The 13468-nt window shown below is 37.9% G+C and overlaps 1 protein-coding gene and 1 long non-coding RNA gene across 2 annotated transcripts; one reads left to right on the top strand and one right to left on the bottom strand.

Moving 5' to 3' along the window:
• Window positions 1-364: 364 nt before the first annotated feature.
• Window positions 365-9585, bottom strand: simc1 (SUMO interacting motifs containing 1). Its single transcript, XM_007237207.4, has 10 exons — window positions 8837-9585; window positions 5987-7183; window positions 5549-5811; window positions 5051-5120; window positions 4783-4940; window positions 4130-4225; window positions 2351-2482; window positions 1898-2054; window positions 1667-1751; window positions 365-631 (listed from the first exon to the last, which is right to left on the bottom strand). Exons 1-10 carry the CDS (start codon window positions 8969-8971, stop codon window positions 420-422), a joined length of 2505 nt encoding a protein of 834 aa, XP_007237269.2. The 5' UTR covers window positions 8972-9585; the 3' UTR covers window positions 365-419.
• Window positions 9586-10411: 826 nt separating this feature from the next.
• On the top strand, window positions 10412-13147 carry LOC111193361 (uncharacterized). The gene is made up of 3 exons (XR_007441024.1): window positions 10412-10673; window positions 11765-11977; window positions 12013-13147. It is a non-coding gene; the product is annotated as an uncharacterized LOC111193361 (long non-coding RNA).
• The last annotated feature ends 321 nt before the right edge of the window (window positions 13148-13468 follow it).

Below are 13468 nucleotides of genomic sequence, written 5' to 3'. Positions count from 1 at the left end.
ATTTTTGTTGTCTGAAATATTTGTGTGCCTCATATGTACAGTATCTAAGCATGTTTTAATTAGGTTCTACTTCTTTCTGCTTACTCGTTTCCAACTGTAAAAGCTGTAACAATTTGAAAAAAAAAAAAAGGTGTCCAAATTGACAGTTTGTGGCATGTGCTGTAAAGACCTGGCATACAATATTGCTCTGGCCTCGTGCCAGGTATGTGCGTACAGCGATGCTACAACTCGTGTACAAGCAGTGTAGATTAGCATACATGACCCATGGACCCATCAGTGTAGTTGTAAAATTATTACATTTTGGTGGCAAAAAAAATCTCTGTTGCCACAGGGAGGTACAATAAAAACACAGACACATTAGGAATAAAAATACAAATGTATTCAACATTTAAAACAGTGCTTTTCAAAACATTTGTCTATTACTTTAAACGGATGCTCAGTAAATGGTTCTGTAATTGGGATAAAGACTCTTGGATTTGTGAGGGCAGGGCTTGACCACTGTCCTCCTCTGCCCGAGATAAAAAAGACTCCGCTGCCTCTTTGACGGCTGCTCGGGTGATCTGGTCATTCTGAGTCCACATGGGAGCGCGAATCAATGTGAATCGCTCTGTGATAGAATATCGAAGGTGACCTAGAGGGCACAAGGCAAGAAAAGTATTACAGGAAACATGTCTGCTGATGTAATAATTCAGGAGAAAATACAATCAAATATTTAAAATGCAAATATTTTAGACCAGTGGCTAAGCATTTTTGAGCCCTGTGTGATCAAATCCATCAAATTTTATGTTTTTCTGTGTTTTATAACAAATTATTGGGATAATATAGCACACTTTAGAAACTAGTTTTCTGCTTCTCGCCATGTCAAACTGGTGGATACACATCATCTGCCTGTCACCCATCATCAGTGGATTTGTGTGTTTGTATACTACTAAACTCATAAAATCTTTAAGAATTTACTTCATCGTATAATTGTGGAATGATTTTAAAAGCAACCTTCCAATTAGGGCTGTAGAATAAAGCAAATATTTAGATCACAATAAATTTTTCAGTTGATATGATACAGATATATTTAATGCACACTGGTGACATATAGTGTAACTAACCTACACTAAAATGTGTTTAAAAATCAAATATTACCATAATAAAAACATATTCTAACACTATATATATTGATACTGAATTATTGTCTGTGTTCACTTCCAATTAAATTTGCTTCTTCAGCAACGTAAAGAATCAGTCGGATGGAATTATGGAATGTTGGAATTTCAACCCTTATTTATAGCCTCATAACTCCAAATGTGACTTACATAGGATCTCGTGATAATATATGATCATAACTGATCACAAGATTACACAAATAGTTTAAACTGCATTTCTGCACTAGATTATCATATAGATATCAATAAAAACGTAATGAATCAACATGAATAAATGAATAAACAAACAAAATTTGACTTTCATGTCACATTATTGTCAAAGAACCCTTATGCTTAAAGACATCAGGTATGATCTAAGCACATACTATGACTAAAGAAACTGCGCATGAATTTCTAAACACATTTTCTCACAGACTCAAATTAGCTTCCCTCAAGACTAAAAAATCCTTTCAGTAATGGCCGACATCTCAGTGACAACCTAAACAAATACGATAGCATTCAGTTTTCACCTGTCATCACTTCTTCATAACTGAGCATCAGCATCCACAGAAGCTGCAGCAGCTCATCCCACCTTCTCCATCTGTCAATTCCATCCTGCAATGGACGAAAAAGAACATGGGTCCAATGCAGGTTGAATAAACAGTGGTGTACCAAAAGCTGCACAATGATTAAACAAATAAAAGCGTGAAGCTTGTGATGAAGATTTGCAACTTGCTGACTGAGGGTTACTGCTCTCTCACCGATGGATCTGGTGCCAATGTGCAAGTTTGCAGAAAGTGAAGCAGCAGTTTGAAGGACATGGGCAGAGGTCTTTTTTGAGAGCAGGCCTGGTCCAGCAACAGCTCCAGAAGTTTGCATCTCAGTAGGTTGCTCTCCAGAGTGCTTATCAACAGCAATCTAATAGACACACAAAAAACTTTCATATTTTGACATCGCTAAAATAGATGGTACACAAATGTATTAAGTTATAGCAGTAGTAATATCAAACTGTGCCTTCAATATAACAATATTCTATGTATTACTATGTATAATATGTATTACTGTTATATAGTATTATATTTATCTAGTATTACCTAAAATTGACAGACAACTTTATGTAGTAACATAAATTCTCCATTACAGCAGTGTTCTGACTGAGAAAACTGTGGAATGCAAGATTATCGTCACTGCACCTTCATGTCACTATGTCTCACCTAAGCTGTCTGCTTGGGGCAGTGCTGTTGAGGCTGTTGCACAGTTCCTCAGAGAGCTTGTTGGAGGAGCAAGTGGGTGTGCGATCCACCTCCATGGCTAATAACAACATCCTCTGCAGAATGAGCAACATCCTGTGGAACAAATTACAGGATAGTGTAAAGCAGGCATGTCAAACATACGGCCCGCGGGCCGGACCAGGCCCAGATCATTAAAAATAAGATTCATCTGGTTTCATATTAAAGACAGTTAATATTGTGCAGTATGTTCTCAGCTTCAGTAGGCCCAGCCTAGTAGTTTGATCTGATGTAGTCTAATCTTATTGCCCATGCACTGCTATAACTTTTATTTTGTATTTCTTTTTTTTATTTATTTCAAAGCAGTATGACAATTAAGGTGAAAATATTTTTTTCATAGCTCCCACTTGAGTTTGTTGATGTGGTGAGTTGGTTCAGGTGTAAAAACTGCATTCACTCAACTGTTAAAATAAACCAGTTGTTAACACATTCACCGCCAAACATGAAAATCATTTTTTTCCATTGTTTTATGAATAAATGTGTTGTGCTTAGAAAAGATCCCTTTTCATCCATGATTATAATATGTAGGGTAGGCTAAAAATGTAGGCTGAATAATAAAGCATAGCACTGAAAAACAAAGCTAAATATTTGGAGTTGACATTCTTTTACTGATCCGGCCCACCTGAGAACAGAAAGTCTGGATCCGGCCCCAGAGCCAAACTGAGTTTGACATGTCTGGTGTAAAGGTTACATATCAAACTACATTAAGTTAATTAAACATTAGTTGAACTGTACTATTCACCCCTCTAGTGCACACACTAAATATTAAGCTCCAAAAGGTTGGTTTGATTTTTGTTGCTTTTATGCCACCAAAAACTGTGATTCATTCTACACTCTTTAAAATAATGGTGCTACAAATGATTCTGTAAACAATTCCATAGAACTGCCTTTGCTTACATTTAACAGGGGTTCCTAGACTAGGACTAGACTGTCAACCTGTAGCCAACTTAACCCACTACAAAATCTTATACAGCCCAAGCAATACATGACCTATTAACTATTGTTAACAAATCAACACCACCTATTAAATTCATTGACAGGCTTGATTGTTATACCGTCTTTTACTGTGAAAGACTGTGTTTGAACTATTTATCCATGATCCCCTAGCAGTATCACTGCAGCCTACTGGGGGGCACAGCACACAGAACATTTTTTTTTACAGATATACAGGTGCTGGTCAACGAATTAGAATAATTTGAAATAGTGCAATCATGAAATTCTTTGAATGCATTTTTTGTGCAGAAAGCAAATCAGGTGTTCACCGCACCTGTCCTACTCGTTAGACTAATCACAGAACTCGTTACCTTGAAAAAAAATTTGCTCAGCTGAGCTATCCAAAAGGCCCATTTAGGCCATTTAACTGTGACACTGTTGTTTTATTGAATTAGAATAATGGAGAAACCGTTTCATTGAATTAGAATAAATGCTCGAATTTTTGTTTTCTGTGAAGAGTGTTCACTGTGCAGTATAAAGTCAGGGTTGAGTAGAATTTCTAAGTTGTAAAATCAATCATGAGTAAGCAGCGCGACCTCTGCGACTGATTATTCTAATTCGTTGACCAGCACTTCTATGTGATGAAAAGGTACAGATGTTTTATTTTTCAAACTTCCTGAACTATACTGATTTTTAGGCAACAATAAAATACATAAAATATAGAACATGTCCAGTTTATGTTTATCATTGTTGTAAACTAAACAAACTTACTTAAGACTGCAATTTTGTTCGCTGTTTTGCATTTTGCCATCCTCTGAATTACAGAACGACTGCTTTGCTGCATCTAATAGCCAATTTATGACATCCCTATGAAGGAAAGAGACAATGTTAGTACCTACAGTTCCTAAGTGTACAACATTGTGATATACACTGGCATGCCAGATGTCATGGGACACAAACTAGTATTTTACCATGACCCATGAAAGCAAATGGATGCATTGCGTGTCTGCTTGCACGGGCAATTTTAGACATCACCAGACACAAACATTAAAATCCACTGCGCTGTCCACTGTGGGTGGTAGTATTAGCTTTCTATGAGGCATTCTATGTACACATATGACATTGTGGAGCGAGGAAGGTTAAATGACTACAGTTTTTAAAAAATGTAATGTCCCATCCTTTGGGCACCCCCATCAGGCCTCACTCCATTTCCAACAATTCATGACCTTGCCCTCACCCTTATAAAATATATTCCCAAGCCGTTCCTGGCAGTAACACTTCATGGTAAATTTACTGTATATATTGTATCCCATCCCTCGGCATGTCAGTGTATATTGCGATATAAATGAAATGATAAATACTACAAACACTCTTTCCTCTAAAGTCATGTAAATAAATAAGCTTGCATTCAGATTTTGACTCACCTAACTTGTCTGAACTTCTGATCACATGAAATCATTTTCTTAGCAATAGAAAGGTTTAGGCGAAGTGGGAGCTTAAAATGGAAGTCATCTTCTAGCAACTGCAGTACGTACTGGAACAGCAGGCAGCAGACCTCACTCCGAATCCTTGTTGTTTCATCCTCACGAACACCAAACATTACACCGTAAATATCCCAAACAACAATTAATTTTTTTACAGTAACACTTGGATGCTGTTTCGTTTGTTTTACAGTGTTTTAATGATGCTTACCTGTTCAGACATCACTGATGTTAACAAATCCCAGTCCCACGGAACTGTTGATACATCTGCAGGGTGGTATCTGGATTAAAAAAACACTTTCTTAAATATAGCAGTCCCTAGAGATAGCCGTCACTATGCAGTAATTTAAACCATCACAAATATCATATAGTATGTAATTTGCTTGATTTAAGCAAAAAAGTGTTAAGACAGGTGTAAGTTTCAGACAATTTTGATTGTTTTTGAGACAGGGTCAATTTGAGACAGGGTCAATTTCAGACAGAATTCTTCAGACAGAATGTCAGGATTGGAGCAGTTTCAGACAGTTGGTGCTGTGCATTCAGTCAGGCTTAGGTATAAAGTTCTCAGTGTATATACAGTTCTACTTAGAAATCCTGGCCACATTAAATACAATGAATTGGTCTTCAATACTAATGGATACTTAAGATTAAATTTGTCTCTTACAATAACCCTAATTGACCATCACTATTAAGTGGAGATTCCACTCACTTCTGTGTCCTCATCAGCAGATTGTAGGCCTCTAATGCCAAGACTTCTGTAGAGTGTGGGTCCAGGAGGATTCCTTTCAGAAGGTGAGAGGTGATGTCCAGAGGGGGGTAGTAACGAGGCTGTATTAAATCAGAGAGAAGCTGCAAAGTGCCCTCTGGGTAGCTCTCCTCGATTGTGCTATAGACTAGGCTCAGGCTCTGTCTGCACAGTGGCTCAGCTTGACCATAGTCGTCATCTTCTTCTTCTTCCTCATCATCTTCAGGCTGTTAAAGGAAAGTGCAGGATAAATAAAGAACGGAGAGTCAACATGTATGCATTATGGCTATTACCTCTAAACCTTTTGGCTTTTTGTGTATAAAAATGTAGCTTATGTGTAAAGTTGGCATGGCAATGAGAGACCATGACTGTAAAAGAGAAATAGCAGTTAGAAATATTTACCATAGCCTGACCTCCTCCTCCGATTAAGTGTTTCAGCTTTTTTAATTGCACCAGAGAAATATGCTGCCTGTCATCCTTTTGAGATTCTGAGTGTCCATCATCATGCTTATCCTTATCATCCAGGCTATTGCTTCTAAACTTACTTGGAGAAGAGCTTTCCAAATAGTCTTTACTGCTGAATAACATTCTCTCTGTAATGGAAGGCATTTGTGACAGACTGGAAGGGCTATTGGGCAGACTCTCTATGCCAAGATCAGGTGAGCTTGAAGATGTGTCTGGAGAGTCGCCAGCAAGGATTTCTGTGGATGTAGGGCTGTAAGGCTGAGCACAAGGCAGACTGGAGGTGGGGGATGCTCCACCTGAGGTAGATAAAGTCTTGCAGGTGAAATTTGGTTGAACTTGTGTGTGTTCTTTTTTGTGCAAATCTGTTATTTCTTTAGATGTGCTGGGCAGAAATTCATTCTGAGGAACACATGTGAGGCTGTATGTTGCAGATAACTGCCCCTTGTTATCTGCAACGCAGGATTCTTCAGAGAAGATCAAATCATCTATTTCGCTCGGACAGTAGTAAGGACTGTCCAGGCTAAATGGTGAAGGTGCTGTGTCAAGCCAACTTTGTGGAGAGTCCATTGGCTTGTCATGTTTCTTGTGTTGTTCTGTGCTGTGGTCAGCAGCTGGTGAGTACTTTTGCTGGGAGTTTGTAGTGTTTTGCAGTTCCTCATGAACATCATTGTTCGTGAGGTTCTTTGTAGATACATTTTGAAGTCTATCTGATTGTTCTTGTGCTCTGATTTCAGGTTGGTCTTCTGAACATGAGTAAAGAGAACTGTTTTTACCTCTGGAAGAATTATCCTGATCAGAAGATATAGAAACAGGCAACTCATTCCTGTCATTGTCAACAGTATCCAAATAAATTACATCTTTTTCAAGATTTAGAGTGCATGAAGACTGTGGAAAATTTCCACTAGGTTTGGTTACAGCCTGGATAGCAGAATCCACACAGTGGTTTTGTGCATTTGTTGGTGTGTGAGCCATAGATTTTCTCTGTTGCTGTGCATCAGTATCAAAGAAGTTGCTAGGAAGATGGTAATTATTTAGATCTATGACTTCAATGGTGGAAGTCTGCTCTTGTCTTGATTTTCGTCGGGGCCTTGGCTTTACAGGGGAAAACCTATGTCCTGTTATATCGATCAGAACCTAAGAGAAACATACACAAAATGGTGAGACTCAATAACAGTAACTATTTTTAAGGACAATACACTCTTCCAAAATTAACTGTGACAAATTATATTATTGCCATTTTATGACACAGATATAATGTTGATATGTGGCTGTGAAATTAAAAACAAGCATCTCCATTTTTGTTCATTTTTAGTTTACTGCATAATATGAACACACAAACACAAACTACTTCAACTACTAAACTGTTTAGACTGCTTTAAATTATTCTGAATTAATGCTCTCATTAAACTGATGCGGGTTATAAAACCCTTTAACTAATGCACTATAAAATTTAACACTACCTATAAAATAGGACCCTGTGGAACAGATAAACCTGAAACTATACAATGGAACTATGCCACAATGCTTAGTGTCAGGCGTTGGCTAGAGGGGGTGATTACCAGCTTGTCCCCAGCTCCCCCAGCATTGAGAGGGGGACAAGCTGGTAATCACCCAACATCCTGACCAACAACCAACACCAATACCATTGCAACAACTTAGCAACCACCTCGTAACACCTTAATAACCAACACTGATTCCATAGCATCACCTAAGTAACGTCCTAGCAACAATGTAGCAAACACCTAGAATCTTAGCACCCACCTAGCTCCACCTTAGTAACCAACACCAATGCCAAAGCATCACCTTAGTAACCTCTTAGCAACACCTTGGCAACCAACTCCAATACCACCACAAAAAGTTTGCAACCACCTAGCAATGTTATAGTAACCAACAACAATTCAACAGAATCATCTGGCAACACCTTAGCAACAACTTAGTAACCTCCTAGAAACACCTTAGCAACCAACACCAATAAAACAGTAAAAAGTTTGCAACCACCTAGAAACAACTCCTAGCAACACCTCGGCAACACCTTAGTAACCAACAACAATGGCAAAGCATCACCTTAGCAATCTCCTAGCAATACCTTAGCAACCAACACCGATACAACAGCAAAACTCTGCAACGACCTTATAACACCTTAGTGACCAACACTAATTCCATAGTAACAACTTAGCAAGCACATATAAACTAAACAACCACCTTAGTAACCAACACAAATTTCATAGTATCACCTTAGCAACCTTCTTAAAACACCTGAACAAAGAACACCTATACAATAACAAATACTTTGCAACCAACAAGTATCACCTAAAAGTGACCAACACTAATTCCATAGCAACACCTTAGTAATCTGTTAGTAGCACCTTAGCAACACATTAGTAACCAACACCAATGGCAAAGCATAAGCTTAGTAACCTCCTAGCAACACCTTAGCAACCAACACCAATACAATAGCAAAAAATGCTACCACCCAGTAACACCTTAGAGACCAACACTAATTCCACAGTATCGCCTTAGCAACCTCATAGCAACCCCTTAGCATCAACTTAACCGCCACAGTTGAAACCAACACCACTTTCCTTGTAACACCTAAGCAACCAATACATACGCCACAGGAATACTGCTCCGCTGCAATCACACTCGCAGTTTCTGCAGAATTTATAGTAGAACCTCTTCTCTAACTAGTAGAGACAGTTACTCAAACAAAAACAGGATAAATTCAATTTAAGCTGGTTACCTAGCTAGCTAATACTCTTTTGTAACTTTTCTAATGTGGTGACTTACCGGTGTAACAGCGAGTAGTTCGGCTCTGATGAACGGCACTGCGTCTTCTCGCTCATTACTGTAACTCCCAACAAACTCAATGTCAGAGTCCCCCTCAGAGCCGGAGTCTGAGCTCAGGGAAATCACACCATCCATTTCAGCAGATTTTTGTCATTTAAACCGAGAAACACAACCATGCAGCTGCAAATTTACCAGGTTAGCTAGTTAACTAGCTTAGCTAGCTAGCTATGTTTTCCACCGAAGAGTCGTGAGCTCTGTTTTAGCGACATGAGTGAAGCGGCGCATTCTCGGGTCAGGTTCACCACCTGCGCTAACCAGCTAAAACAAACTGCTCCTGCAAAAGTGCTGTAATTAGTTAGCTAAGCTAAGCTAGATATTAGCTTACTACGTTACCTAATACAAGCTAGGCTAACAAGTTTCCTGAGGTAAAATCAATATCTTCACTCATGTATCTGTTTGGTAAAGTAGCAGAGGTTGTCTTAAAGCGCTCGAATATTGCTTAAACTATATAATTTCATCAAAAAACGTCAATAAAAAACTATCATACTAAAGTCAACGTTAATTTCACGAGAAGAACATAAACCCAGCGAGCTAGCGTCGACACAGGCGCGTAAGGGCAGCTAAACACACACACACTGAGGGAGGAGACAGACAGACTACGAAGTGAAATTGAAAGTGGTTGTATAGCTTTGCAATTTAGCATTAGCATTACTGGAGCTATGGCCAGAGCTGTTTTATAAAGAGCCTACCCACTTTCTCTCTCTCCCGTCAGACCAGAGAATTACTGCATACGGCTAGAGGGAGCCCGCGAGTGAGTCCTCACTGAAGCACTGAGAATGGATCTAAATGGCTAAAAACACTAATTAAAAATGCTAAATTAATTGAAGATTTTTTTGGAAAACCTCTTAATTTTCGCAAATTATAATAAAGTATTTTTTAATTTATATTTCAGGTTTTGTTCATTAAAAAAACAGGTTTTACGGAGTAAAGGTGCTAGCATTACTGCTGCTGAGTGCTAACCTAACCCATTTAGGCTAAATTAATTGATTACGGAGCTGATGCTAAAGTAACAAAATGAAGTAGGCTTTTTAGAAACATTTAATATTGTTCTGTGTTGAGGAAACAAGCACATTTTAATCAGTATAAACAAGATTAAACATTTATAAACTGATTTTTATCAGAGAACCTCTAATAGAGCCCACTAAACATTAGACGTCTTATGGACGTGCAGATCATGTCTATATTGCGTCGGTCGGTCCAAGACCAATTCTGTACGTCTACACGACGTGCAAACTAGGTCCGCTATTTGGACGTCTAACTATGACCCCACTTGGACGTCAATATGCAGTTAAACATTTGAACGTCCAACTAGGTCACTTTTTTGGACGTTATGGGGACGTCTAATACAGGTGCAGGAAATTAACATTATTTAAGAATATATTTATTTTTAAATGTATGTCAAAATTGTTGTTATCAATATTGTTAATCACTATGAATATAGATTATTTATGATTAAGCATCATTTATTTCTAATTATTTATTTGAGTATTATATTTTTTATCTATTTAATTAATTAACGAATATAGGTATTTATTTACGTATGTTTTTATTTTTATTTGGAAATGCAATTTATGTGGAAAATTGTTAAGTTGATTTCAACCAGTCAACGCCACTCTGATTTGCTGAGACCGCACGTCATCATAAACTCCACTCTGATATGCCGAGGCAAAACACGCTAAACATTTTTTGGCTGCTGCAGTAGCTCAGCTCAGCTCATTCAGTTCAGCTCGCTCAGCTCAGCTCCGCTCCGGACCGGACTCAGCTGCCAAGCTATAAGGTAAGACGATATGTATAAGTTAATGTATTTGTAGTGTTAGTTGTTTTAGCTCTGTGGTCTTAACCTGAACCTGCTGGCGTTGCCTCTCTTCCCAGGCAGTTAGCTAACTAGCTAGCTAGCTAACGATAGCTAAACAGTGGCCATAGTTAAAATGGAATTGGAATTACTTTTGAGAACGACCGTAATGCAAATAATATTTACTGTAACCGAAGCTTTAACATAGAAGCATTGTCCGGTCATTAAGTCAATGCACTAACCAGAGCTAGGCTGATAAGCCAATCTAAGCTAAATCAAAGAACCGTCTTTGGCTAAATTCGCTAAGCTAGCGTTAAGTTATATAAGTTTGTGGCACCCACAATTAACCTAGGCAACTGGGGGCAATATCAAGTGCATTTTGAATAGCCTGAAGAAGTAAGTTTATGTTAATATTACATAAATAAGGCAATTTAAAATAGTTTGTTGTGGGAAAACATTTATTAAAATAGCTTAATATGATGTGTGAGAATTAAAACGGCACAATAATTCTGGTCAGGTGTTAAATGTGTATTCCCGCCTTTAGCTTAGCGTTAGCTAAGCCATAGCATGAAGAAGTAAGTTTATGTTAATATTACATAAATAAGGCAATTTAAAATAGTTTGTTGTGGGAAAAAAAATATTAAAATAGCTTAATATGATGTGTGAGAATTAAAACGGCACGATAATTCTCGTCAGGTGTTAAATGTGTATTCCCGCCTTTAGCTTAGCGTTAGCTTATCGTTAGCTTAGCATTAGCTAAGCCATAGCATGAAGAAGTAAGTTTATGTGAATATTACATAAATAAGGCAATTTAAAATAGTTTGTTGTGGGAAAAAAATAATTAAAATAGCTTAATATGATGTGTGAGAATTAAAACGGCACGATAATTCTCGTCAGGTGTTAAATGTGTATTCCTGCCGTTAGCTTAGCGTTAGCTAAGCCATAGTGTGAAGAAGTAAGTTTATGTGAATATTACATAAATAAGGCAATTTAAAATAGTTTGTTGTGGGACAAAAATAAATGGCCATCTTCAACATTTTCTGAGATTTCTAATTTGTCTTTTTCTATTTGTGCAGATGGAGTCATGAAATGTGACGGGACAGCCACCGAGGACTTCATACTTCGGAGCATCTCAAACATGCACCACAAAGACGTGGAGGACACACCGCTGTCTCTCAGGACCTAGAATCTTAATGAAAGTATAATGATGTTAAGGGAAGGTGTAGTGGAAAGGTGTGATAGTGTTGAGGGAAGGTGTAATGTTAAAGGTGTGATAGTGTTGAGGGAAGGTGTAATGTTAAAGGTGTAATAGTGTTGAGGGAAGGTGTAATAGTGTTGAGGGAAGGGGTAATGTTAAAGGTGTAATAGTGTTGAGGGAAGGTGTAATGTTAAAGGTGTAATAGTGTTAAGGGAAGGTATAATATTGTTAAGGGAAGGTGTAATGCAGGGGTCTCAAACTCATTTTTGCCGAGGGCCACATTGACATATTGGCTGTCCTCTGAGGGCCAGATGTAACTTACAAATATAAGAAAATGTAACCAGATGTAATATAAAATGAATGTAATTACTCCTTAATGTTAAATAACTCTCAATATACTATTTATTCAATCAAATATTACAGTTGCATGGAAAAATGTTTGCTTGTTGCTCTATTAACATAAATCCTTTTAATTTGTCATGTTATGAAATCCAAAAACTCCATCAATCAAGAACCAAACTATTCAAGTGAATAGAAATTACATCAAGTACAAGTTATATTAACTTTGATCAAAACGTTTGATACTGAAATAAGGCTTAATAAATATAAAATCAAAAATTGTGAGCTGTGACAGATTTAGCATTTCCTCAGATTTAGCAGTTCCTCATCCAACCACTAGTCGGAGCTGCAGCTGCAGCACCACAAGCCCGCAGTCTTTGCTTAGTCAGAGCTACAGCCCAGCCACGGGCTACAGGACTCAGCTGAGCCTGTCTGGAGCGTTTTGAAATTTTTTAAGTTCTTCTGTGTATGAAATAAAATAACCCCACTAACCGGATAATACAGCTCTCTACAGTTCATCTTTCAGCCCAAGCAGCTAACAGCAGCAGTTTAGAGCAGCCGTCACGGAGGCACTGCTCGGATTACATTATAAACAGGTCAGTTAGCGCGCTGCTAACCTCAGGATGTTTATAACTACGGAGTTTAGTGGACACACCACGGCTGCAAGGTTAGACTGTAGAAGGCTACTGAAGACTAAAGCAGGCAACGCAGCGTAAGCAAAAAAACAAAAACCACACACACACACACCAAAATACAAGTTAAGATAAAATATGAAAACGAACATAATAAAGCATAAATAATTAAATTGAATTGCGGGCCAGATGTATGTTTATTTTGTTAACCCGTGAGGGGCCGTATGAAACCGCGTGGGCCGGTACTTTGAGACCCCTGGTGTAATGTAAAGGTGTAATAGTGTTGAGGGAAGGTATAATATTTTTAATCAAATTTAAAAATTCAACTGCACCCCATTGCATCATGGGAAAGCTCTATGTCACAGATCACATGACACTGTGTGGGTCAGTGTGTCTTCCTATTTTATATATATCAAAAAGTACACAGTAAATATAAAGCAAGTGCCACAAAGGAGCTACACTAACTCACTAAAGAGCTCATGGCAAACATGGGATTGAAAGTAGAACGGATATTGCAAAATAAGCAGACTTTTGTAAAAGAGATTAAAAAGTAAACAGAAAAAAATAAATAAAATTAATTCATTTTATTTCCCTGAATACCCAGTTTTTCC

The sequence above is a fragment of the Astyanax mexicanus genome, chromosome 10 (genome assembly GCF_023375975.1).
Source record: "Astyanax mexicanus isolate ESR-SI-001 chromosome 10, AstMex3_surface, whole genome shotgun sequence".
NCBI classification, from domain to species: Eukaryota; Metazoa; Chordata; class Actinopteri; order Characiformes; family Acestrorhamphidae; genus Astyanax; species Astyanax mexicanus.
Note: the sequence above shows the minus strand (reverse complement) of the source record. Positions and strands in the feature narration are given on the sequence as shown.